Here is a 24,839-nt window from a genome sequence, read left to right on the forward strand (position 1 = left end):
AAGGGCTGACAGAGCTCTGGAGAGTACCAAAACAGATAGTGTCAATGAAGAAGCCTTACACCCCATCAGATGTTGTGTTGCACAGAAAACCTTCACTCTCGCTTGAAGTCCAAAACATTGGAAGCCAAAGATGTAGAATCTGTGGTCAGTCCATTTCCCCAACCACTAAATTGCATTTTTGTAGAACATTTGCCAACATTAACTCGCCGTTTGTCAGTTTGTGAAATCCCACTTGAATGTTAACATGTAAAATAATCTTCCACACAGATCATTGGTCCTCAGTGGGGTAATTCTCAATCCAATGGCCAGCCAACATTCCACATTCTCAGCATGTGGCGCGTTCTCATCAACTGGAGAGGACAGGGGGAATGCACAGACAGGAAGTACGACATTAAATGCCTAGTTTACAATACAGTGCAAATGATGATTCCCAAACATTTGTTGGATTCAAAGTTAATTTCTCACCCAGGTCCAGCAGCTCATCGTGTGCTTGTGAGCTTTGCGATGTTTGCCTCTTACTCAACCCCTCAACAGTTAATAAAACATTTGAACATGGCTTATGAGCTACTCTCCCTTAGGCTTTGGCCAACAGAGACCATTGTTTTTGTCGTGCATGGAAGGACACTGAATCCCATTGGTTCTCAACCTCACGGATAATGAGGGATTGGAGAACAAATTAAAATACTTTTTTTTTCCATTTCATTTTTAATTTAGCTTTGATCCAAAGAAACATACAGGGGGTTGACCTTCTGACCTTGCATCACTTGATCCACAGTGAAATGCTCTACCATTAAACAATGCCCATTCCAAGCACATTTGACCCACGCGCATTCGATGTATATTCCATAAGGAAAGTATGATCATAAAGAGAATATGGATACAGGTGTATGGGATGGATTCCGGGTAAAGTGAAGAAACAGCTGATTAGCACAAGTCAGTATATCAGTATCATAAAATATAGTTCTCAGTGCAATGTATTGAACAGAGCTGTAGCTATGCGAGATATCCGTTTCAACAAATCAACACGTTGACTTGCCTTCCACTGCCACCTCCTGGTAAACTCTCACATCCTCATCTGACCACAGATAATCGAGTAAGTGAGTTTACTGTGCCCTCTGGAGGCTGACAAGCCACATTACAAATGTATTTATCACTGACGAGACCCTCGGGTCGGTAAGAGTTCAAAACAAACTAAAGAAGCGTGGTGCTGTAAAAAAAACATCTCTAGATGACCCAATGTCCTTGCTGTCCATGGTTTGCTTTGATGTTTTGCTAACGAAAACTAAATACTCTTATAAACATTTTCAAGCTCTAACCAATGAAAATCCTTTTCCAGCAGGTATCTTTAGGAGGGCAATATACGTAAACGTGTTGAACGGCTTTATCAGATCGGATGACATACCGTGACAGTAGATTACAGAGAATAACCTCTCTGACAAGTCTTGTCTGCTCTGTGTGTCTGACCAGTGGGGTTATTGGCAGGTAACGACATAAACTACAGTCAACTTCCCCAGTCTCTGAGGAGAGTCCCTTTGAAGGTCCCATGATCCCCTGCACGGGTCAAAGATGGCTCCAGTTGCATCGTAAATTCTTCCGACCCCATGTTGGCCTCTATTTTTCCTCCAAAACACAAAACATAGACGCAAGAGTACAGTACACTTAGCGAGGACCATTTGGGAGTCCACAGCGTGCAATAGTTCAGTTTGGCCACTACAGACGTTCCACAAGGTCTGAGATATGCACACTGGAAAGCAAACAATCACAGGGCACTTCAACAGCCGAGAAAAATAGAGATAATGGGCGGGTGGGGGTCAGGGGTGCGTGTGTAAATATTTATGAGTGCATCAGGGGAGACCCTTTTATGCTAGTTGGGCCTGGGCCTAATCCTGGAGAGACACTCTGTATTTAGATGGGGAAGGTGAAGAGGTGAACACTATGCCTTCCTGTCTTCCCTGTCCCCCCTGCCCCCCCCCCTTGTCCGTTTCCACCTGACAACAGAAAATAAAGGCGCGCTCATCCTCTTGGGGGCTGTCTGTCTGTCTGTGTGTCTAACACGTGCACTCTCTTATGCAAGATGACAGGGAGGATATATACAAGAAAAATGAACAGGAAAAAAAAACAACAAAAAAAACATAATCTGAACAGTTCATCTTGCATGTGTCAAAAAGCAAAGCGTGTCAAGAATTGCTTCGAGGGACCTACATTTATAGTGACGTTTATTACTCGAAACTTAAAAGGCCAGGCGTGCATTTTCTGTGCAGTCAGGGACCACAAGGGTGAAGGATCGCTGCTCTCTGGAATGGCTTCTTGCAACTGATGTCACTAGGCTGCTCTGCTCATCTTGTGTGGGCTGCTTGAAAAGGCATTGACACAAGACTTTTGGAAGCAGCACAAAAGCAGTAACTGTCGCCAAGGCTTCCCCAAATTCAAAAACCTGACTTGACCCCTCCTTTGAGGGACAGAAACTGGGGAAAGATTACATGGAAAATAAACATAGCAAAACATCTTTTCATCTCTGTTCAAACAAGAGCTGAATCTAAATTCTGTGTCACTCACGTCAAATAAAGTGACTCATAGTTAATCCAATACAGTGGAAAAAGGATAACAAAGCTAATGAGTTTAGTCTTTTCTGCTGAATCTACACCCTTCTCTCTTTACTTTCTCTGAAACGAGGAGACACGGTAAATGTGTTTACCTACTGTGACCACCCTTGTGTCAAAGCTGATGTCTGAGATGGGCCTCTTGGTAATCATATTAGTGTTATAGACGAAGACTCAGCCCCTTACTGTAAAACATTGGGACGCACTTGATACAGCCTCAGTCCCACACGTAAAGCCCGTAGGGAAAACAGTTGGCGCGCTTTGACTTTGTTGGCAAACTGCGCCAGCTACTGCAGTGGTCTTACTGGAAGTGACTGTACCACAGCACGGCTTTTGCCAGCAAGGTCAGCAGTGTCCCCACCTGCAGGGTTATTAAGGGCATCACTCAAACCGCCCCGGTGCACGCCTCCTATTGACCACCGCTGTGAGCTCACTGACTTCTCATTAGACTGCGGCCAGGGAGCCCTGCGTCAAAATATCACGCTTGATATTATTGAAGTGCCCAGCCTCTTAGCAACACAGCCCTTTGTTTGAGGAATTATAATTACATCGACTAGGTATCCCCAGTAAAGTGCTTGTTTAATTGTAACTTGCTTAACTACATGCTCTTATGGTTCTTCCCTTTGGCACTTATTTTTGGGATGTTCACAATGTGTGCTTCTTGTTTTGGCTACCCGCAATGCTTTGGGGTTATCTTGTTGTTAGTATCAGTGACCTATGCACTTTGTAAAACTCTCTCTTGGAAGTCGCTTTGGAAAAAAGCATCTGCTAAATGAATACATTCAACATTAATATTAACGTGGAGTTCATTTGCATAATGTGTTTCTACATTTACTCTTATCCAGAGTGACTTACAGGAAGTACAAGGACATTCCCCAAGGCAAGTAGGGTGAAGTGCCTTGCCCAAGGACACAATGTAATTTGCCACAGCCCGAAATCAAACCGGCAACCTTCTGATTACTAGCCTAATTGCCTAACCGCTCAGCCACCTGACTCCTTCTAGAAAGCTGGAGGGAATGTATTACGTTTGTCTTTACTTCACTACCAATTGTGTCATCCTTTGTCTGAAACCAAACAGTCAATCGGTTGAAACAGAAAACTCCCATATCCATTTGGATTGGAAGGTAATCTCAATTATTCCAGTTCTCTTGTTCTGGTTTAATCAATAGTTATGTTTATATAGTTATGTTTATATAGGCAGAGGTTTTATTGTTCAGGTCTATTTCGTGCATCAGCTCAACCCTGCAAAATAGTCAAATTGGGCAAGGCGAAAAAGACTCATAGGATAATATTATTCATATGACCAAATGCTCCAAGTCACCCAGACATTCAAAATAGTGGGAATTTGAGAATTAAATTATCACCTAATTTACAAAAATATTTTCACATACTTACTTTACACACTATAGGTGTGACATAATTTTCTGAATGCTAATTTAACTCCCATACCGTAAATTCGGTTGGTATCCATGGCACTACATCTGATGGTGATTGTCATCTAATCATCATTATCGTCATCACTGTGGAAATGTTAAAGTCATCACAGTCTCTGCTCTTGATTAAATCCCCTAATTGTTCGGAAAACATTCTGGAATCTGCTACCGCTGTCTGTGGAATGAATCCTTGGAGTCTGTCTGCAGTCAGAGGAGCATGACATTCCTGTACAGCAAATGACCATATCCATGATTAGCAAAGGCTCCTGATGATCTAGTTTGCTCGAAACTGCAGGAGTGATGATCTGTACGTATACCACAGGCCTTAAGTTTCATACCATGTCTGCCTGCATTAGAGTTTTGTTAAATATTGTTAAAGAGTTTTGAGACTGTTTTTATGGTTATGGAGTTGCAGAAGCACTACGGTAATTGAAAAAGGAGTCAAGTGCTTGTATCCCGACATTTGCTAACCAAATAGGCATCATAGAGAGAAGAGTCAATAACATGGGCCAACATTAAAACACAGGTGCATTCATGCTGTAATTCGAATGACTGACTTAGTCTCTGCAGAAAACCGGACAGGCGTGTGGTCTCCAAGCTGCCAGTATGTCCTCAAACAACACTCTTCTGATTGTCATGCCAACCATTGTGAGGGAGGCCGGTTATCTCCATCAGCCGGCATACCTCTGAGGAGTAGTTCACACCACCCTGATCCAATCAGTGTGCTCTGAGGAGTAGTTCACACCACCCTGATCCAATCAGTGTGCTCTGAGGAGTAGTTCACACCACCCTGATCCAATCAGTGTGCTCTGAGGAGTAGTTCACACCACCCTGATCCAATCAGTGTGCTCTGAGGAGTAGTTCACACCACCCTGATCCAATCAGTGTGCTCTGAGGAGTAGTTCATACCACCCTGATCCAATCAGTGTGCTCTGAGGAGTAGTTCACACCACCCTGATCCAATCAGTGTGCTCTGAGGTGTAGTTCACACCACCCTGATCCAATCAGTGTGCTCTGAGGAGTAGTTCACACCACCCTGATCCAATCAGTGTGCTCTGAGGAGTAGTTCATACCACCCTGATCCAATCAGTGTGCTTTGGCAGCATTTAACTGAGAAAACATCGCTTCGGACGACCTTTTATCCAATTGCATGCTTTAATGATCTTGCTTTTCTATAGTAGATCTGAGTGTGGAATTACGAAGAAAGGAAACATTTTATATTATCTGGGTTTTATTAATCTTGATTTGGCTATTCAATTATGTAATAGCTCAATTCAAAACACTGTTTACCATGAAGATGATATTAACAGCATAGTGTTTGTACAGACTGTAAAGTGTGTATGTTTTGGTGTGTGTAATACGCACAGTCTTAGGAAATGAATCAAAGTAATCGAGTGGATGACAACAGATGAATTGGATTACTTTCCAAGGCATTTTAGAACTATCCATATAAGAATGATTATACAATAAAGCCTAATTCGGTTCCATTTGATCATCTCATAGCGCTGGCTTGTCTCCCCAGCTTGACAGACAGCCACGACTACATCCAATCTGGGCTCCAAAGTATTCAAGCCAGACGCCGTGGAAACTGGGGAGCCACAACAGACTTTTGGGTCTTGATGGAGGAGTGAAGTTATGGAGACATTCTGAGGACCATTAGGAGTCACGAGTGGCTGTAAACTGTTCTGTTTTTCTTAGAGATAGAAACCAGTTCTGGGAAAGGTTAAATGTCTCATTTAGCTTGTCACTGATCTGACAAATCAGCGCTCAGCCTAAAGACAGGTAGTCAATGTAGTAATAACAATCTGAAGGACAAAGAATGTGCCTAATTGTGGAAACGTCTCCAGTCTTGACAGTGTATCAAAACAGATGCACTCTAACTATGTTGTATGATCAAAAGCATTAACAGTTAACACAAGCAGAGTTCATCTAGGTAAAACCACTTTCAGAGGCCAAAAGGATAAACTAGTTGCCTGACACATTGGGTTTAACCTTATTAATAATAACACAGAGGTGGGTTTCTGTTGTCTGCATACAACTTCACCTTCTGGACATTCATCTCCTACAACTAGGTCACTGTAGAATACTCACCACTGCTTTTGTTTACAAAAATAGATTAATAGCAGGCTAGTAAGATGAAGTAAAACACAGTAGAAATCCTGAGAACAGAGATGTGCCTTCTGATGGAACAGCACTGCAGCAGCCTGCAAGTACAGTAGACTTACTCTGGTAGTAAAACTGTCAATCCAAAATCCTCAAGGACATTTTTTATTTATTAAATTGTATTTATATTCACAGTATGCATATCAAGTATTAATTTACAACTTATTAACTTATTTCAACATCAGGTTTTTTACATGAAAACATCAGGCTGTCATACTGTACCAAAAGGACAGAACTTTCTCCTTCATCTTTATCAAATATTTTCAGATAAACACTAATGTGTCTTCATAAAACTATAAATAAATACATACATACATACATGAATAAATAATATTCTATATAAAAATATAACCAATAACATTATCAACATTACTGAGTTAAAATATTACATTCAATGTCATCCTTTATCCCTCTATCAACTCCAGTTCTCATCGTCGAGAGGAGGAGGGTCAATACTGACGTCAGCAGCACTTCCAGTAAACTCCTGGCCCCATTATGATGGACCCAGCAGGCAGGGCCCTGGTCACCACGGTGATGAGAAAGTCCTCATTGGCGGGGATGGGGGGGGGGGGGGGGGCGGGGGAGGGGGGTTAGTTGAAAGATAGAGTAAATCCTTTAACAAGTGCCGTATTATGTCCCCAATGCATAGCCCCGAACCAGGTGTGCATGCTTCATCTATCGTTTAATGAAAGAACTCCGGACAAAAGAGACTCTAAAAGAGGGGGTTGCCAAGAGGATGTTGGGGTGAAAGAAGGGAGAGCCGTCAGGTCACACCCGCTCACGCTGATGCAGACACCCTCTCCACGTCCCCAGACAGGCTGTGCAGGAGAGACCTCTGGAAGTCCTCCTCGGAAGACTCGGGGATCAGGAACTCCAGCAGCAGGTCACAGACGCAGTAGACAAGGTGCCTGCGCAGAACCACAGAGACGGTAGACAAGGTGCCTGCGCAGAACCACAGAGCCGGGCCGACAGATTGCCTCGGATCACAGCTCGGTGCGGTCGGTGACGGCTCAAACCGACGTGGACCGCTTCCCGCCCGGTCCAGACGGCCGTGCGGGAAGGCACACGTCACATCTCACACACGTGTTTGTGACTGGGGAGGAGGGGAAGGGAGAGGGGACTTACTTGTTGATGTGGGGGTCCTGCAGAGACTCCAGCACTGTCTCCAAGCTCTGTCTGTACTTCTCTGTCCCCAGCATGTCAGTGATGAACTCTGAGCTCAGGCAAGAAACACAAGTTAGGAAAACAGTGCCAACCAAGCAACACAGACCCAATAGTTTTTTTTGTGCAATGCCCCTGCCTGGATGAACTAACCTGGAAGCAGCTGCAGGAGACAGTTGAGACACTGCTGTTTGGTCTCCTCTCTCTGAGCGGGGCTGCGCTCTGAGCGGGGCTGGGCGGGGAGAGCTCCCCCGGGCCACACTGCCTCCTGCATCACCTGCAGGTAGATCACCCAGCAGGGGGCGCTGGTCAGGTGGGCCACGCCCACATCCAGCCACCTGAGTGGTGCACAAGGAAAGAGACGGATGAAACACAGTTGTCTGAAACTCCCGGCAACCAAATGTGGCAACGACACTCGTCTCATGAAGCACACATGCGCTGAGTTAAAATAATTTGAAAGCTGAGCTGAAAATGATATGCAGCATGGTAAAACGGATGATTGTGAAAGTAGTGTTGCATCAGACACCAGAAAAAGTGACCTAAGCCCACCACAGGTTGAATAAAGCTAGAAGCAGCATGGCAAGATTTTGCGCATGGAGTAATTTTTTTCTTCTAAACTAGCTAAATGTTTTCAATTTTTCCCTTAATGCTCTATAAACCATGGTAAAAGTGAGGATTTACACTTTTGTGAATACATTAAGTGTACTTCAAGAGTCCCAGAACAATGTGTAAGAGGCTCCTGTCCAAGAATGTGGACGGAAACTACCGGATGCCCGGACTAGAACAAAGACCCAAAAACCACATTAAAGTCATAAATCCAATTTAGTGCCCCAAAATTATAGTTGCATACACAGTACAGTGCAACCATTTAATCCTTGCTCTGTTTTTGCCCCCTCCCCCCTACAAGGATTATACAAGACCTTAGATTCACAATCCATCATTTCAGAGAGAAGGAAGACAAGACCAATGAAAACTAAAGTAACGCATTACAGATGCGGTTACGTAACGCAAAAAAATAAATCCACGAAAACCATTTGAGTGTTTAAAAAAAATAAAAGCTGATGTCTCCTTCAATCACGTTTCCCCCACACTAGCTGCCCTATTGTTCCCGATCCTTGAGTGTCTGATCTAATTACATGTTTCAGCTGTTTTGACTTCCTGGTCTTTGGGCCGTAAGAGGGGCTGCAGGCTGCAGCTGCTCTGGTGGAAGGAAGCCCGTCTCAGACTCCACACACGACTGTTCTTTCCATGGCCCGTTCTTGAAAGTCAGAGAGGCGGTGAGGCCGGTCCAAGCGGTTGCAGTCGAGGCTGTCAACTAGCCGATATGAAGCCACGTTGCCATCGGTGTCCCAGGAGGAGAAGCTGTTATTCTGCCAGAGCACCAAGGTTTAGGAACCTAGATGTTCAGTGGCAGTAGTAGGTAGGGTCAGAGGCCGACCATGGCAATTGTAGGTAGGTTCAACAGTCTGGCACCGCATTAGCACAGGTGCCTGACCTAAGACAGCTGTCATCAACCTTCTACATCATTCCCTCTACATCATCAGCAGCACCGTGGGCTCATTAAGACCACATGATAACGGCGACGGTTGATTGGTTGAAGATCAAAACATGACAAGCTGTGAACGACGTGTATAAACTCTTGCAGCTGCAGCTGGGGAGGATGGGTGCATAGGTGGCTGGAATTGTTTCCAGAATAGAAATAGTAGCTAGCATCCCACCATTGGCAGTGGGTGTTTATTTTAGTGACCCAGGAGTTTGGGAGCGGAGCAATTGGGAGCCTGCTGCTTGGGTTGAGGGGTGTGTGGTAGAGCACAGGGCTGGGAAACAGAACACCCTCCAACAGACCAGACACACAGCAAGCATTTTTACTTCTCAGAAATCGGATTTCTCCGAATGTTCCAGCCCTCACCTGCACATGGCTCTGCTTTCGTAATATTATCACCAGTCCCTCACGGCTACCAACTCATGCTAGCTAGATGTCCTCTCGTCAGTGACACTGCATTAAGCTTTATGGGTCGCCTTTCTCGTGTTATGGGAGCCCCGTTGTCTCCTGTCCTGTCCACTCAGTACATGATGCTGTTCTTCTATCTGTACAGTAAGTACAAACACCTGTGCCTAAAGCCCAGAACAAATGTTCTAGTTGACCGTCTTAAGCACAGAAGGCTTCAAAAGGCTCGCTTTGAGTATCTACTTGCCTGATGTGCTAAAACCTTCAGTTTCCAGTCTTGAACTGATGGAAGGTCTAAATCGTCAGACAAACACAACTAACACTGCACTGTGTGGCACATTCTTATCTAAAAGTAGATGATATAAAATGTGTTTTACATGACAAGGCTCTAGGGTTCCTATGCCAATGCAGGCCGTAAATTGAGAGGCCCTTAGATACCAGCAATACCTTTTTATTTATTTTGGCCCATAGACATATTTCAATGCCAATCATATAAAACAAGAATGTCTTTCCCAACTGTCTTTCTAGAAAAATAAAAGTTATATAAGACATATTTTAAGGAATCCTTACAAACAGTAGTCAGATATTATGTATCCTCATCAAAGGTTTAGATGTGACATTTTCGTTTATTAGTTAACTGAATTTCAGAAAAAATTCTGTGATCTAACTTATTATGTAATATTGCGAGTTCAGTATGCTAAAGTGTAACCTTTTACAAAACGTTTTCACTTTTGTAAAACGTTATTTTTATTTTCTTCATAATAAAATAATAAAAGAGCTTCATTGTGTAAATTAAATCTGCTCCTCAGGCTAGGAAGAAAAACATTCACATACATCACTAGAATCTAAATGAAACTCACCAACTGTTATCACACTGTTACATCAGTCGGTACAGTGAAGATGGAAACTATTATTGCAGCGGTGTGTGTGTGTGTGTGTGTGTGTCTGCTGGCAGCGCTGATTCCTCTGTCTCCCTCCTGCTGGGAGAGTGAATAGACACAGGCCGGTGTTACGGATCACAGCTTTTTCCCAACAGCACTGGTCTGGCCTCAAGGTGGTGTCTGCTCCCTGCCCGGGCTGCCCGCACACAGCGGAACAAGCCGGAGCCTTATAGACAGTCTATGAAAGAGTCAAAGCGATGCAAGTGTCCGTTTGTGTGGTCTGGCTTTTGGCACCAAAGGATCAGGTCAATGACGCAAAGGCCTCATTCCCAACCTTATCACTGGGGCCCTGCGGGTTCCTATTATGCTGCTGCTGCTGACTGACTCAAACCACCTGCTCATCTCGCACAACTACAACCAAATGCCAAACCCTGTCATACCGTCTGAGAACAATGATGCAATGGTGCCTTTGTATATTTTAACTAATGTGCTACATAAACACAAGTCAATAAATAAAGAAAACATTTAAAATGTGAAATAAAAATGTCTCCACGTGCCTTATATTCCGTGTCCAGGGGGATTCTATTCTAGAAAGTCCATCCTACACGTCCTGTGAAATATGAGCTTGGTGCTGGTATAGGCATATGCTGCCTCCTGGTGGTAGGAAATGACACCGCAGGCAGGACACTCCACTTCCCAAAGCAAGGCTTGACTGCGGGGGGGAACAGCTGCTCCGATGATGACAGCTCATCCAACCAAAGCCGCCCATCCAAATACTCTGTATCTAATAAAACACCCTCCTACAGGACACACAACTCCAAACAAACCTTCTTGAGTTTTATGGGTGATTTACAGACAGCAGTATAAGAGATTTTCCAGAGAGAATCTCCCAACATCTTTACAACCTATCCAGCCCAGTCTAGTTACTACTACTGGCAGAACAGCAAGGCCAGGAGATCTGAGGCAGCACTCTCCTGCACACAACAACAGCTCAGGCGGCCCGGTTAACAGGCTGTGCTGGAGCCTACTTTCACACAGACGCCATCATCATATTCACCTCCTAATAGCCGAGCCCCTTGGGCACGAGGCCTAGCCTAGCGTGCCTCCAGCTAACGGGCATCTTTGCCTCCGAGCAGCTGATCACCTTCACAGCATCCAGAACCGAACTCCCGACCCCCAGACAATGGAGCACCTGCTTGCCACATGTCAGTGTGTGTACGGAATAAACACAGGCTTCCTGTTCCAGCGGTGAGCCCAGCTCACAGGCCTTCAACTCCCCGCCGTACGCGGGTTCTGTCAGAACAGAACCGCAGGGTGATTAGAGAGAGAACAATCACTCACTCACTCGGCTGAAAAATCTCTGGTCATTAAGTACAGGCCAAACCGCAAGGCCAAACAGCAAAGCACACTGCTGCTACCATTTTAGGAAAAAAAAGAACCTGACCGTGCCCTTGGTGTCTCTCGTTAAACTGCTCTCTAGGAGACAGGGGTCAAGGCAGAAATAAACCGTCATTTGGTTGTGGTCTGGTGATAGGAAGAGAGCAGAGAGCAGAGAGAGAGAGACAGAGAGAGAGAGAGAGAGAGAGAGAGAGAGAGAGAGAGAGAGAGAGAGAGAGAGAGAGAGAGAGAGAGAGAGAGAGAGAGAGAGAGGTCAGAGAAAACGTACACTACAGCTGGGGCAGATCTCAGTTCCGGGGGTAGCTGATAGGGGTGCATTTCAAAAGACACATTAACTGACTTAACGTCATTGACAGTTTATGGTGAGAGCGTTCACTGCAAACGTTCCTAATATTACCCTGCCCGAGTCAGGTTTCTGTAACACATTTTTTCGGGAACATAACCATATTAACCGTGGACTCCTGTCAACCAGGCATCTGACATCATGTGTCTGGTGTTTACTATCATGGCCTGAGGTGGGGTCACATTGGGCCATGTATAGACACTTAACACCACACCGAGCTCATCTACATGAGGTCTTAAAGAGGAACACCTAAGATAAAAGCTGAGGTCACATGAATAAAATAACCCTCTGAGGCCACCGTGTATCTCACAAGACCACACTGAGCTTGTCTTATTTCTTCTTCGCCAAGTTCTTTTTATTTAGGAGGGAGGGAGGGAGGGAGGGAGGGAGGGAGGGAGGGAGGGAGGGAGGGAGGGAGGGAGGGAGGGAGGGAGGGAGGGAGGGAGGGAGGGAGGGAGGGAGGGAGGGAGGGAGGGAGGGAGGGAGGGAGGGAGGGAGGGAGGGAGGGAGGGAGGGAGGGAGGGAGGGAGGGAGGGAGGGAGGGAGGGAGGGAGGGAGGGAGGGAGGGAGGGAGGGAGGGAGGGAGGGAGGGAGGGAGGCCACGTGCGCTGCCCATTGCTGGGTCAGTAGCTTGTTCCATTTAGGCAGTGCAGGGTGTACACACAGGGATGAAACACCGCAGTGAGTGTGTGTGCAGACATTAAACAGATCGGAGGCATTGTGTAACATGTCTCCTTAGAACTGTTCCACAGCCGCAATGCCAAAGTATGCATCGCCGTGTAGCAGTGCTCTGGCTGCATTCGCTCCCAGCACCTGCTAGGCCTTGTGCAGAGTATAGGCTTGGGTGTCCTGGAATCACATAAATCTGCACACTAAAGGTGAAAAATCTCTGTTTTGGGAGCGGTAATTTTATAGGGGTGTAAGTATGTGTGGGTGGGTGTTTGAGAGAGCGGCAGAGAGACAGAGAGAAAGACAGAGAGAGAGAGAGAGAGACAGACAAAGAAAGAGAGAGAGACAGAGACCTAAATATTTTCTAACCGATACAGCATTCCATAACCAGGAGTATTGTCCATGGCAAAAGGTTTCAAATGTGTAAAGGCACTTAAATAACTCAGTAGCTTAGGTCATACGCTGACCTGGGTCCAGCATACAGCAAGTCAACATGGAACACTCATCCATGTCGTCATCACTCACTAATCAAAGATGCTTTTTACTGATAGTATTTATTGAAACTAAAGTGGTGGAGCCTTTGAAATGATTTAACATGTCATTCCATTGATTCAGTATTTCTGGCCAGTAAGTGTGTCTCAACTATAAACAGGGCAGGAAGAGGAGGTAAGAGCTGGACATATCACTAAATATGTCCAGAATCTTTCAGACTTTGACGTCATTCTTTAGCTCTATATGACTGAATGTTGAGAAGCTTCCCAGACAGTAAATCCTCAGTGGAGGTGGAGCCAAGGAGTACTATTCCCCTGTGGATCTACACAAATCATATACCGTCTTTTATACGGATGACAGGCATGCTGCACTAGACAGAGCGCGTGGAAACAAGTCCCTACTAGGGAAAAGTGCTCCCTTTAACAACGGCAGCCTGTTAATCTGCACGGGGTCCTCATGGTTGTTGAGTTCATTTGATGTGGAGCTACGACAGGGTCATATCAGGCCTCACACCCTTGGTGCGTCCTGCCAAATGGAATTACACAAACCAATTCCCTTCCCGGTGGTCATTCCTACAGAGAGGTCGACCTCATGACCCAGTCCAAACCCAAGCACTGTGTGAGGATAAATACAGATTCAGAACATTGTGTGCCCAGACACCTTTTAATAAGCAGAACCTGGGAGGCTTTTTAAAGACCAGGTCATCATCTCACTATCAATTACGACCATAACTTTGTGTTATGAGATCCTTCCCCAGACAGAGTAAACACAAAATAGGTTTTCTATAATTATTCTACTCAGAAAACAAACAACTACATCACACAGAGAAAATAGAGTAACCACCATTTTGTCAGGCTTATGTTTTGAGCCTACTGTCAACATTGTGACCCCAGTGAATAAACCCTGGGCCAAGGACTGCAGAAGACTGGAGAGGGCTGTAGCCACAGCCGTGGAGATGGCCTCTTTCTCAGCTCTCACCCAGGACACCAGAGGGTCTACCCAGGGCACCAGAGGGTCTACCCAGGGACCAGAGGGTCTACCCAGGGCACCAGAGGGTCTACCCAGGCACCAGAGGGTCTACCCAGAGCACCAGAAGGTCTACCCAGGGCACCAGAGGGTCTACCCAGGGACCAGAGGGTCTACCCAGGGCACCAGAGGGTCTACCCAGGCACCAGAGGGTCTACCCAGAGCACCAGAAGGTCTACCCAGGGACCAGAGGGTCTACCCAGGGACCAGAAGGTCTACCCAGGGCACCAGAAGGTCTACCCAGGCAACCAGAGGGTCTACCCAGGGACCAGAGGGTCTACCCAGGGACCAGAGGGTCTACCCAGGGCACCAGAAGGTCTACCCAGGGACCAGAAGGTCTACCCAGAGGACCAGAAGGTCTACCCAGGGACCAGAAGGTCTACCCAGAGCACCAGAAGGTCTACCCAGGGACCAGAGGGTCTACCCAGGGCACCAGAAGGTCTACCCAGGGACCAGAGGGTCTACCCAGGGCACCAGAGGCTGAAATCCCAACAGCACCTTTCCAGGGTAGATGTTTTGTTAACACGTGGGGCCCCAAAAAACTGTTTACAATTATGATCGTTAAAACGCCGCCGGCTAAAAGGTAGACGGATTACACACAAACATAAAAAATATCACATTATTTTGTTTTTATGATGCATACAGTTCTTAGATCATTAAAACAACACGTTTCAGTACTAACCAGGGTAACTAAGCACATAAAATATGTATGTTCCTCAATCAAAATACCAGGTTTTACAGCTTCTCGGGAAAAAAATACAAGATTAAGAGTGTCCATGTAACAAAGAGGCTTTAACCGGGGGCACCACTTTACTATACGAAGCCGAACCGTAGGCCTCAGAGAGTGAGGAGCCATAGCGTCAGGGTATCAAGTGGGAGAGTGTGGCTGAGTGAAAAATTGCTCACTGTGCGTGCAAACAAATATTAGGGTTGGCGAGTTTAGTGGAGAAGGAACAAAGCCTCACCACATGCTGGTCTGGTATGACTACCTGCATTATACAAGGAGACACCTCTACTGACGAGAGGCCCTAAGGGAGGCACTCTCCCTCTGGACTGGCAGGTTATGTCTCAGAGGGAAGAACTCTCCTGTTGGAAGCATTATGCTGTATGACATGCAGAAATACATCATTGAGGCCTCTGTGAACAATGTTGGAAAGCAGGTTTATAAGGCTTTCCATGCAGCTGTAAGGTTTGTAAAACACAGCTTTCTTGGCAAACACTTAGCTGTCCCTTTTTCTCATAATCCAATCTGTGATGACTTCATAGACAGATTCTATTTTCCCTGGCACGGACAAACCATTCAACTCTTCAATAATTGCAGGCAACTTGACAAGTTATTAAGAAAGCTCCGGAATAAAATTTAAAAAGGAGCATTTCATAACAGCAACCAAATTTTAACCAAATGATGTTCTAAAACAAAACATGACTATATAATTAATGTACAGAACACTGTGTCCAAACACATTTGTTGTGAAACAAAACTAAAAGATCAAATCCATTGTTTAATCACTTCCATTCAATGGGATCCTTTTAGTTTTTGGACAGAATCTTATGGAATTCCAGATACTTATCATGCATTACTCTACTGCTGAAAACCTCTTACTTGTCATCGCACGAAACCCTTCCTGGAAATACGTCAAAGGCCCACTGTATGTCTTGAAGGGAAATAACAGAAGACCTGTCAGGATGCATGAGCAGACAGGACCTCAGTCCACACTGGAACCATTAGGAAACCAACTAGTCCCAACTGACAACACTTGCTCTGGTCACAACAGAAAGCCATGTCGTTTTTTTTGTGCTAACCACTTCTTCCACACAATCTAGGGTTAGCTATGGAAGTTGTATGGAAGGGTAGAGGAGATGCGCTCTGCAGTGTGTTACCTCTCGATGAAGGTTCCGAACAGCAGCCGGATGGTCTTCTGGATGTTCTCGGTGCACAGCCAGCTCCACTGCGCCCTCATCAGTAGGCACAGGATGCTTAGGGCCACATCTGCCACGGCCGTGTCTGCAACACACACACACACACACAGGTCTGCACGATACATTCCCGTTTTATTCGTTTTATGCAAAGCCACGTACAAATGGTTCATGTCGAAAGTACGGCACGGTGCACAGTAACCACACCTCAGCTGCCAGGGACGGTGCAACAATAGCGATATATCAGATGATCAATAAATATATATATAAAAACCACGAGGCGTCAACCAAAACCCAGTTGAGAGCTCTAGCATGGAACAGTGAAGCACTACTGCCATCCAGTGGAAAAGCGGCAGCTTCTCACACCCCAACTGCACCCCGCACACTCTCAACCAATCATGATCGAGAGACTACCGTTGGGAATGCGTGATGCTCCACAGACTCATTGTCCTGCAGGGTGCAGCAAACCTCTCTGCGTAGGTGAGCCTTACCTGTCCCACGAGGTTTCCTCTCCCAGGTCCCACCTCCCCTCCGGTCAGGCCCGGGCGGCTGGCTGGCCCTCCTCCCCTCCCCGGGCGCGGTCCCAGGAGGCCAGCGCAGAAGCCTCTCCTGCTCTCCAACAAAGCTCTCCAGGCCAGACAGGGATAAGCCGTTGAACACCTGCAATGACGCAGCACAGACAGGATAAGGAGGGCGGTTGAACAAAACAGTTCTAAAAATAGGTGATATTCTTTACAGATGATGGAATATGAGGAGCAATTGTCCTCGAGGTAAATGCATATAGTCTGGGATATCATAATATGTTTAGTGCCTGCCGTTCATAAATTGCTGTAACTTGATAACTTACAGTGCTGTCTTCGCTGAATGAGTAGGTCACTTTGGGCTGCAGGTCAGGTATGTTGAGAGAAGGTGCGATCTTACTGGAGAACCTGAGCCGTGACCTGACACATCAAACATAACAAACACTGTAGGCTGAACGCTCAAACTCAGACAAACACTCTCTCCACTGTAATGTGGTGCCAGCAGCTTACAATCAATGGGAGCCGTGTACACTCTACATTTAGTTGCTCTGGCAGTTACTGAGACATCTTCTCACCTGGGTTTCCTGCTGTCTGGGGGAACTCTGCTCTCAGAGCTGCTGTCTCCATCCAGGTCTTCAGAGGGGCTCAGGGGGTCAGAGCGAGGGAAGGCTGTCTTCAGGGTGTCTAAAGCGTTTCCCACCATCTACAACAGCAGCCATGCCACAGAGGGTTTCTTACAAAGCATATCCTGTCATTGACCTGTTAAACTGTACTGCCTAGTTGTAGCTCACCTTATCAAGTCTTGACATAACAAAGGGCTTCTTCTCAAAAGCTGTGCTGGCGTCTGTATTGAGAGCCAGGAACTCCTGCATCTCCTCGCTGTTGGCTGTCTCTGGGATGGTGCTCAGTTGCTGTAAAACCAAATAAGGATTAGACAGCTGACAGTCAAATGATATTGTAACAAATGAAGCCTTTAATACTCTTGCTGGTGAGAAAATGATTTAGTTACATCCTACTTTAAGAAATGTATCCAGCTGGCTCTTCCGAACTTCCACCTTGTCAAGATCTGCGTTTCCAAATGAGAGGTCAGGAAAAAGCTTCTTGGGGCCTTTGATATCTGAAATGTAGAAGTTGGTGAGATTTAAATCCATAGGCTGCATCTCAATTACTTTGTACATCCATGGTATCCATGCTGAAGGTAGGACCTTTGCTCTTTATCATCTTCCTGAGATCAGGCTTCACCTCCAGCCGAGTTTGCAGGTTGAGGAATTCACTGTAGCGCCTATTCACCGTGTGGTAAGCAACAGGCTGCAAAGCGCCCAGGCATTCGGCATCAACAAGGGTTTCATACTGAGGAACACAACAGAATCATTGTTAATATTTAAATGCGTACGTTGTATGCTGTAACGGTACACTTAGTCCAAGTCAAACAGTTAAAAGCCTATTTTAAACAGACTGTATGTGGGTGTAAATGTGTTTGTGCGTTCATCGAAATGTTACCTTCACAGTGTAGAGGGTATAGGGGTGGTTACCAGTACCACGGTGCTCCTTGGCAGTGACAGTACCAGTGATGCGCAGGTTCTGGATGGTGGCAGGTCCATCTAGGCTGATCGGGGGTTCAAAGCTAAAGGGGGTCAGGCCCAGGCCCCCTGCAGCGCAGACCGCAGGTAGGTCCTCCGCCATGCCGGCCGGCCAGTGAGGCTCCTCGGGCACTGTCGCCCTGGTCCCAAGGGCCTTCAGGGGACCAAAACATCCAGACAGGTCATCCTCGAAACCCAGCACACTGCAAAAGTTTGTTGACGAAGTGCACTCGCAGTAGCTGTCTGCCTGGTCCTCCTCAGAGTCCATGCGGAGAAGGGAGTCAAAGGAATGCTTCTTGGAATCCAGTAAGTGGGATTCCTGGTCAGAGTCTGTCCGGTGATAAAAGCAGTTGGCTTGGCAGGGATTGAGGAGCCCCGCGGAGCAGCTGTCTCCTTGACCAGAGCTGACCAGACTCACCATGCTGTCCTGCAGAGCCTCTTCTTTCAAACCTTGCGACATATAGAATGACTCGTGAAGATTGGCGTCATAAGAAACACCGGCCAGGTCAAACTGACTCTTGCTGGGGGTGTCCTGTTCATCTAAAGTTGATGACTCTGAGCAACAGGTGGCCCAGGACTCGTGCCGGGTCTGGCTTTTATACAGAGTCCCAGAGAGCTCTTCTGCGTCATCCCCCGGCCGCTCTCGTGACTTGGTGAAGATGTCCACAATGGTCAGGTTGAGCCAGTCTGGATCCGACACCCTGCTGACAAGGGGCAGCAACACGTTGCAGGTGACGAGCTCCCCCACCATGTAGCGTCCCGTCCTGGTCTCCAGGTGTGGGGACGGGACTAGAACATGGAGGAGGAGGTTCACCACGGCCCTGGCGTAACTGAGCTCTGTAGCCGGGCTGCTCAGGGCAGGGTGGGGGGCGTCCGCCTTACTGTAGAGCTCCCACAGGCTGCTACGTTCTCTCTGGAGCTTGTTAGCCTCCGCCTGCGTTTCCCTGGCTGTCATGTAGCTCTGCAGGTGGCAGCCACATAGCTCCAGGGCCCTCTGGACCAGGGCTTTCCTGTCCACGCGCAGGGCTCGTTCCTTCAGCTCCATCACAGACTCCAGCATGGCATCCTGCACCTCCTGCTCAAACTCCCCCCCCTCCTCGAACACCAGGGTGCGGTACCACGAGGAGACAAAGTCCCGAACCGCCTTGTGGACCGCGTTGTGGATCTCGTGGTCCAGCCTCCACTCGTTCTCAGGGGAGTGCAGGGTCGGCTGGAGCCCTCCTATGGGGACGAAGTGTTCCAGGTGGAGCAGGCTGTTTGCGTCGAGCGCAGCACGGATCCCTAGCCAACCTCCAAGAACCACCAAGAGACTGGTGAAGATGCAGAGCAGCCACACATTCACCAGCAGATGGAAAAGGACAAGCCATGCCAGCAGAATGGAAAACCCTAACAGCCTCCGCTGACCAAGTAGCTCAGACAGGGGCCAATGGTGAGAACCTGAAGCATCTGGAGGATGCATTACTGATTTGTTGTGACTCCCCTTAATACCAATGGAATAGGTGAGCTTGATAGAAATGACTCAATAACTGCATCCTACCCAACATCCAGTTGACCACCAGTTGATTCTGGAATGTTGAAAAACTAAATAACTGCATTCAAAAATGTCTTAACATGCATTTCAATATACAGCTTAGCATGTTACAGTCTGGTAGCTCGCTGGGTTAATCCAATTAGTAAGATAACAAGCTGTCCCTGGTGTCTGTTAATGTAAGGATATAAGCTTTGTAACTAGACCAATACTGTTTCAATTAGATAAACTGTGTAACATGAGTCTTGACACTTTACACTATCGCTGGTTGAGCATAATCTAGACAATGCTGTACCGTCAATATGATCTCCAAATTAAGGTTAAATTCCAAGCATCTTAATTTAACATTTCTGCTGCAAGACATAGCTAGCTGCCTCTTCAGCTGATCCTGGTAGATCTCCCTCTGATATTTATTTACTTCCTGTGTCCCATGGTAACTTCTTCTTTGTTAGTCAATATTACGACGAAGTGCTTACTAGTACCCTCGTGTGGTGAAAGAAAATGTGTACAGGCCGCCGCATCACACACACAGCTCCGTCAACGCAGCTCCGGGTATTTTTTTGGTTGGACTAGCTAGCTTCTTGTCATAAATGACATCATTTTGATGTAGATTGGCATTTCGAGAAATATAATTGGCTGAGTGAAGTATATGGACGGTTACTCAGGAAATCTGTTCCTGATTATTCGAACGACACGGGTTTGGTGGAAGGGGCAGGAGTTGCTGAGATCAGCCAGGTTATTGTTTTCTTTCAGGCTTGCTAGTAAAGTGGTAACGCGCCGTACCAGTGGCTTTTTTGAACAAGCTAAATTGCATCAGTGGCATTTAATAACGGGACCTTCTAGTGACACATGAGAATGACCAAAACGCCAGTAGCGACAGCTTCGAGGAGCATGGGAGAAAATGAAGTGAGTTGCTCCGGCGCATTTGCGGATCCGGCAGTTTGGTCGACAGAGGAAAAAACAGACTCAAACAACTATAATGGCGCTATCACCTGTGTTTGCGAAAAGGCACGTGAACATGTTCCACAGTTAGTTGTCACTCGAGAGTTAAACCCGTGCCGTATTGAACTGAAGGCCATGAGAGTTGGCGGACTCTCCGTTGGCCCCCATCCCGAGGAAGAATCGGTGTGCTCGGACAGTGGGTTCGGGGGCTCGCCTGCCTCGTCACTACTCAGGAAACTGTCAAACGCGTCCTCATCTATACTGTCGCCCACCTCGTCTTTCGAGGATTACGAAGAGGATGGTGCAAGCAGTAACTATGAAAATCACACGAATGTATCTGCTTGTGTAGATGAACCCCATCGGGTGAGTTCATTATGTGGGAGAATGTTGGGCTACAGGGCCCATACTGTATGACCTGATCCTGTTAGATACGAACGCAATGGTGAAATCGTGTCCAAACCCGTCTAGACCAGTGTATAGTGTCATCCTGAAATGCTGATGCACAAATGCTGGACATGTGACAGTGTAATCTTTTACTTCCCTTCACTCAATATCCATCATTCATGAAAAAAATAAATAATGCTTGACTCCCAAGGTCTGTCAGATCTTAGTTTAGACATATCAATTGTGTATCACATCCTATTTAACTGGAATAGATATCTTCGAACTAAGACTGGATCTCATAACTGCTCACTGCATGACTTTGAGGTTTGGTGGGCGTTGTCCAAGCTTTTCACAACCGCTTTTGTGCAAAACAAGCCCAGCCTGTAAATGTTTGATGAATGAGAGCAGCTGTTGCACAAGACTAGAGCCCGACCTCTCCCCGACATGTCTCTGCTCGATCTGCTAGTCTATAGCCGTCTCCATGGAGACGCTCACCTACAGGTCGCAAGTTGTGTGACGAAGTCTGAAGTCTGAGATTCTGTCTTTCGGTTATGTCCCAGGAGAGCAGCCAAGGAACATGACGTGTGTGTGTGTGTGTGTGTGTGTGTGTGTGTGTGTGTGTGTGTGTGTGTGTGTGTGTGTGTGTGTGTGTGTGTGTGTGTGTGTGTGTGTGTGTGTGTGTGTGTGTGTGTGTGTGTGTGTGTGTGTGTGTGTGTGTGAGCAAGAGAGAGAGGGTATGTCATGTATGTATGTTTTTGAATGGGGCTCTGTGGTGTAATGTTCGGCACCTTTGCTCTCTCTCTTTCTTCATGCAGAACACCACATGGAAGAAACCCAAAACCACAGGGAACCTGCACGCCCTCTCAGTGCAGCACAAGAAACCACAACAATGGGTACAAGTGGTTGGACATGCAGGTGGGTTGTCTTACTCGGCTCGACTCAATGGCTTCCCTCACACAGCAGGTGTTGCGCAGCAAATGTCATGGGTGGTCTCATAAAGGACGGACACCCGCTCGGAAAATGTCGAACGTCCTTTTTTTCAATGTGTCTTTCTACTTCCTGTGTCGCAGGAAGCTTCCATGCAGGAGACTGTGGCATGCTGCTGAAACGCTTCTGTGAGGGGGAGCAGCGCTGCCTGCAGAGGCTGATGGAGGACACCCTGAGGCCCTTCGTACCAGCCTACCACGGGGTGGTCCAGCGGGCCGAGCAGGACTACAACATGATGGACGACCTGCTGGCGCATTTCAACTCGCCCTCCATCATGGACTGCAAGATGGGCAGCCGGTGAGTGAGCGAGCATGGGCGTGACGGAGGAGCCCCACACGCGTTTAAGCAGCAGCGTTGTCGTGTGTGTGTGTCTGTGTGTGTGTGGTCAGATGGCTGAGCGGTTAGGGAGTCGGGCTATTAATCATAAGGTTGTTGGTTCGATTCCCAGCCATGCCAAATTACATTGTGTCCTTAGGCAAGGCACTTCACCATAATTACCTCAGGGAGAATGTCCCTGTACTTAATGTAAGTCGCTCTGGATAAGAGCGTCTGCTAAATGTAATGTAAACGTGTGAGATGAAACTGTGATCTCCCAGGACGTACCTGGAGGAAGAGCTGCTGAAGGCGCGGGAGCGCCCGCAGCCGCGTAAGGACATGTTTGAGAAGATGGTGGCTGTGGACCCGGAGGTGCCCACGGCCCAGGAGAGAGCCCAGCAGGCTGTGCTGAAGACCAGGTACATGCAGTGGAGGGAGACCCTGAGTTCCACAACGACCCTGGGCTTCCGCATCGAAGGGGTCAAGGTATGACCTAAGGCATGCACTCTTGGATGCAAAATGAATACATACACAAACAGAGATGTACTCGGGGTGTATCCTTCAATCCACTCTGATTCTTCGGCTAAAGTACCATAAGAGAGGAGCCAAAGTGGATGAACTTGAACCAAATCTAATTGAGAAAGTGATTTCAAGTAAACTTTGAAGTAACTTATGTCGTCTTATAAAATAAGGAGCTAAATTAAATGAGTCATTAAAGTGCTGCAGCGTTGTGGCCCTAAGACAGAGGCAGTCACAGTATAATTGACCATAAACCATTTCACATCCGTTTGAAGAAAACAGAGGGAGTGTGCAACACAAACTTCAAAAGGACCAAGAGCAGGGAGCAGGTGATGGAAGCTCTGAAGGACTTCGTAGACTGTAATATCCAAATCGTGGTGAGTCTGATTTCTGTCTCCATCAAATGCTCATGCTTGTTTTCAAGTCTCCCTTTTCTCACAAAAATCCTTGTTATTCCTTCTTCCTGTCTGCTGTCAGAGGGGTTATCTGAAACGGCTGAAGGAGCTTCGTATGGTGTTGGAGACCTCGGACTTCTTCAGAACCTATGAAGTAAGATGTTTTGTCGTTTGCCAGTCTTGTGCAGCAAAGTCTTTTACGAATGATGCTGCTTTAAAAATGTACTGTAATGTAGCTTAAGGCGCTAACACTGGTGTGTCTCCAGGTTGTGGGCAGCTCCCTGCTGTTTGTGCATGATGGCACAGGGAAGGTAGGGGTCTGGATGATTGATTTTGGAAAGACTGTTCCTCTGCCACCTCCCCTGACCCTGGACCACCGCACCCCCTGGGTGGAGGGGAACCGTGAGGACGGCTACTTGTGGGGGCTGGACAACCTCATCGATATCCTGTCCAGCTTGCTCCCTGTCACCTGAATCCCAGTCTTACTACAGAAGGACCCTTCTGTGCCAACCACGCCTCCCCACCAGCACCGTGTGTGAAACGCTCTGGCCCTGTTCTACTGGGTGCATGTTTAATGTGCAGACCATGGGACTTCACTTCTGTGGCGACCTTTGGGAATACTTGGACCGCTGTAAATAACTGTTTAGGTGTGAGGAAAAGGCAGAATGCCCCACAGTACAGTATGTGGCGGTCAAAGTCGATTATGAGCACAGCTAGCTGGGAGATTAACCATGATGAAGACAATTGAAACACTGCCTTTTTTTATTTTTTGTGCAGAAAGAAACGTAGCTGACGTGTTGATAATGGAACGCTGTGTCTGTGCTCCTCTATGTGAGCGAGACAGGAGTTTGTGTAGCTGTAGAGACAAAACCTCATGGTTCCCTGAGTCATCTTGCAAGTTTTACTCATCGTGTATCATCTCACTAGAGATATGGCACAGTGCTTTAACCCATGTTATTTTTCATACAGAAATCGAATGGCTTTAGATGTAAATACATTTTTATTTAAGAATTAGCTCTTTTTTTTCTTTTCTTCCACTATTTTTACCTTCCAATTTATCATACAACAAAGACGTGGCAATGTGATAACCATGTACAACCATACTTGTGTTAATACTCATAGCATTGAGAGTGAAAGTTGATCAGTTTTGAAGAGCCTGAATCAAAGGACTTTTCTGGATTCATATTGTACTGTACTGAGAGTAGTTAATTTATTCATTTCTTGGATCAGACTGTTAAAGTGGATGCCATTAAAATGTGGACCAACTCATTTCTTTCTCCAGACAGTTGTTCCTATGCCATGTTTCACACCAGAATGAACCACATGCAGTGACATACGCAGAATAATTAGCAAACCAGAGTTTATTAATTGGAAACTGGTAATAGAGCAAGGACTGTAGTGGTAACAAAAGTAATCTTTCTGTAAAAGTGCATATATATTTTCTTTCTGTAGTGTAAAAAATATGATATATTCCAAGTAATTCTATTATCTTCACTTCCATTGGTGTTTACGGCTGTGGTCCTCAAAGTGCTTGGCAGGCAGGTGTCAGACAAGGGAAGGCTGGTATGTGTCGTGCTGGGACGTCTCCCTCCGGGCTCCGAACCCAGTCCAGCTCCAGCCTACCGTACCTGCTCTTC

At 46.6% G+C, this 24,839-nt stretch overlaps 2 protein-coding genes across 4 annotated transcripts; one reads left to right on the forward strand and one right to left on the reverse strand.

Annotated features, from left to right (window-relative positions):
• Positions 1–6,784: 6,784 nt before the first annotated feature.
• snx19a (sorting nexin 19a) lies at positions 6,785–20,074 on the reverse strand. Of its 3 annotated transcripts, XM_084698088.1 has the most exons (12): positions 18,053–20,073; positions 17,758–17,902; positions 17,569–17,669; positions 17,344–17,463; positions 17,128–17,255; positions 16,879–16,972; positions 16,523–16,691; positions 15,996–16,119; positions 15,718–15,792; positions 7,511–7,695; positions 7,322–7,409; positions 6,785–7,104 (listed from the first exon to the last, which is right to left on the reverse strand). In XM_084698088.1, the coding sequence occupies exons 1-12, from the start codon at positions 19,589–19,591 to the stop codon at positions 6,975–6,977; spliced, it is 2,898 nt and encodes a 965-aa protein (XP_084554214.1). In that variant the 5' UTR covers positions 19,592–20,073; the 3' UTR covers positions 6,785–6,974. The 3 variants fall into 3 exon arrangements, with proteins under 3 accessions (XP_084554214.1, XP_084554215.1, XP_084554216.1); XM_084698089.1 differs by lacking the exon at positions 15,718–15,792 and having other exon boundaries at positions 18,053–20,072; XM_084698090.1 differs by lacking the exons at positions 6,785–7,104; positions 7,322–7,409 and having other exon boundaries at positions 7,556–7,695; positions 15,718–15,769; positions 18,053–20,074.
• A 120-nt stretch (positions 20,075–20,194) lies between these two features.
• Positions 20,195–24,471, forward strand: itpkca (inositol-trisphosphate 3-kinase Ca). The gene is made up of 7 exons (XM_084698091.1): positions 20,195–20,965; positions 21,802–21,901; positions 22,057–22,270; positions 22,570–22,774; positions 23,083–23,184; positions 23,285–23,356; positions 23,469–24,471. Exons 1-7 carry the CDS (start codon positions 20,510–20,512, stop codon positions 23,673–23,675), a joined length of 1,356 nt encoding a protein of 451 aa, XP_084554217.1. The 5' UTR covers positions 20,195–20,509; the 3' UTR covers positions 23,676–24,471.
• The last annotated feature ends 368 nt before the right edge of the window (positions 24,472–24,839 follow it).

The sequence above is a fragment of the Hypomesus nipponensis genome, chromosome 5, assembly GCF_054491055.1.
Source record: "Hypomesus nipponensis isolate SF chromosome 5, ASM5449105v1, whole genome shotgun sequence".
Taxonomy (NCBI): domain Eukaryota; kingdom Metazoa; phylum Chordata; class Actinopteri; order Osmeriformes; family Osmeridae; genus Hypomesus; species Hypomesus nipponensis.

Bases quoted from the DNA above. Each gene is read 5' to 3' on its own strand.
- snx19a (XM_084698088.1), bottom strand. From the start codon at position 19,591: ATGCATCCTCCAGATGCTTCAGGTTCTCACCATTGGCCCCTGTCTGAG. The intron at 17,670-17,757 runs GTCCTACCTTCA...TCTACATTTCAG, and splicing joins GAAGATGATAAAGAGCAAAG to ATATCAAAGGCCCCAAGAAG. The intron at 17,464-17,568 runs GTAGGATGTAAC...TTGGTTTTACAG, and splicing joins AGCTGGATACATTTCTTAAA to CAACTGAGCACCATCCCAGA.
- itpkca (XM_084698091.1), top strand. From the start codon at position 20,510: ATGAGAATGACCAAAACGCCAGTAGCGACAGCTTCGAGGAGCATGGGA. The intron at 22,271-22,569 runs GTGAGTGAGCGA...GTGATCTCCCAG, and splicing joins GACTGCAAGATGGGCAGCCG to GACGTACCTGGAGGAAGAGC. The intron at 23,357-23,468 runs GTAAGATGTTTT...GTGTGTCTCCAG, and splicing joins ACTTCTTCAGAACCTATGAA to GTTGTGGGCAGCTCCCTGCT.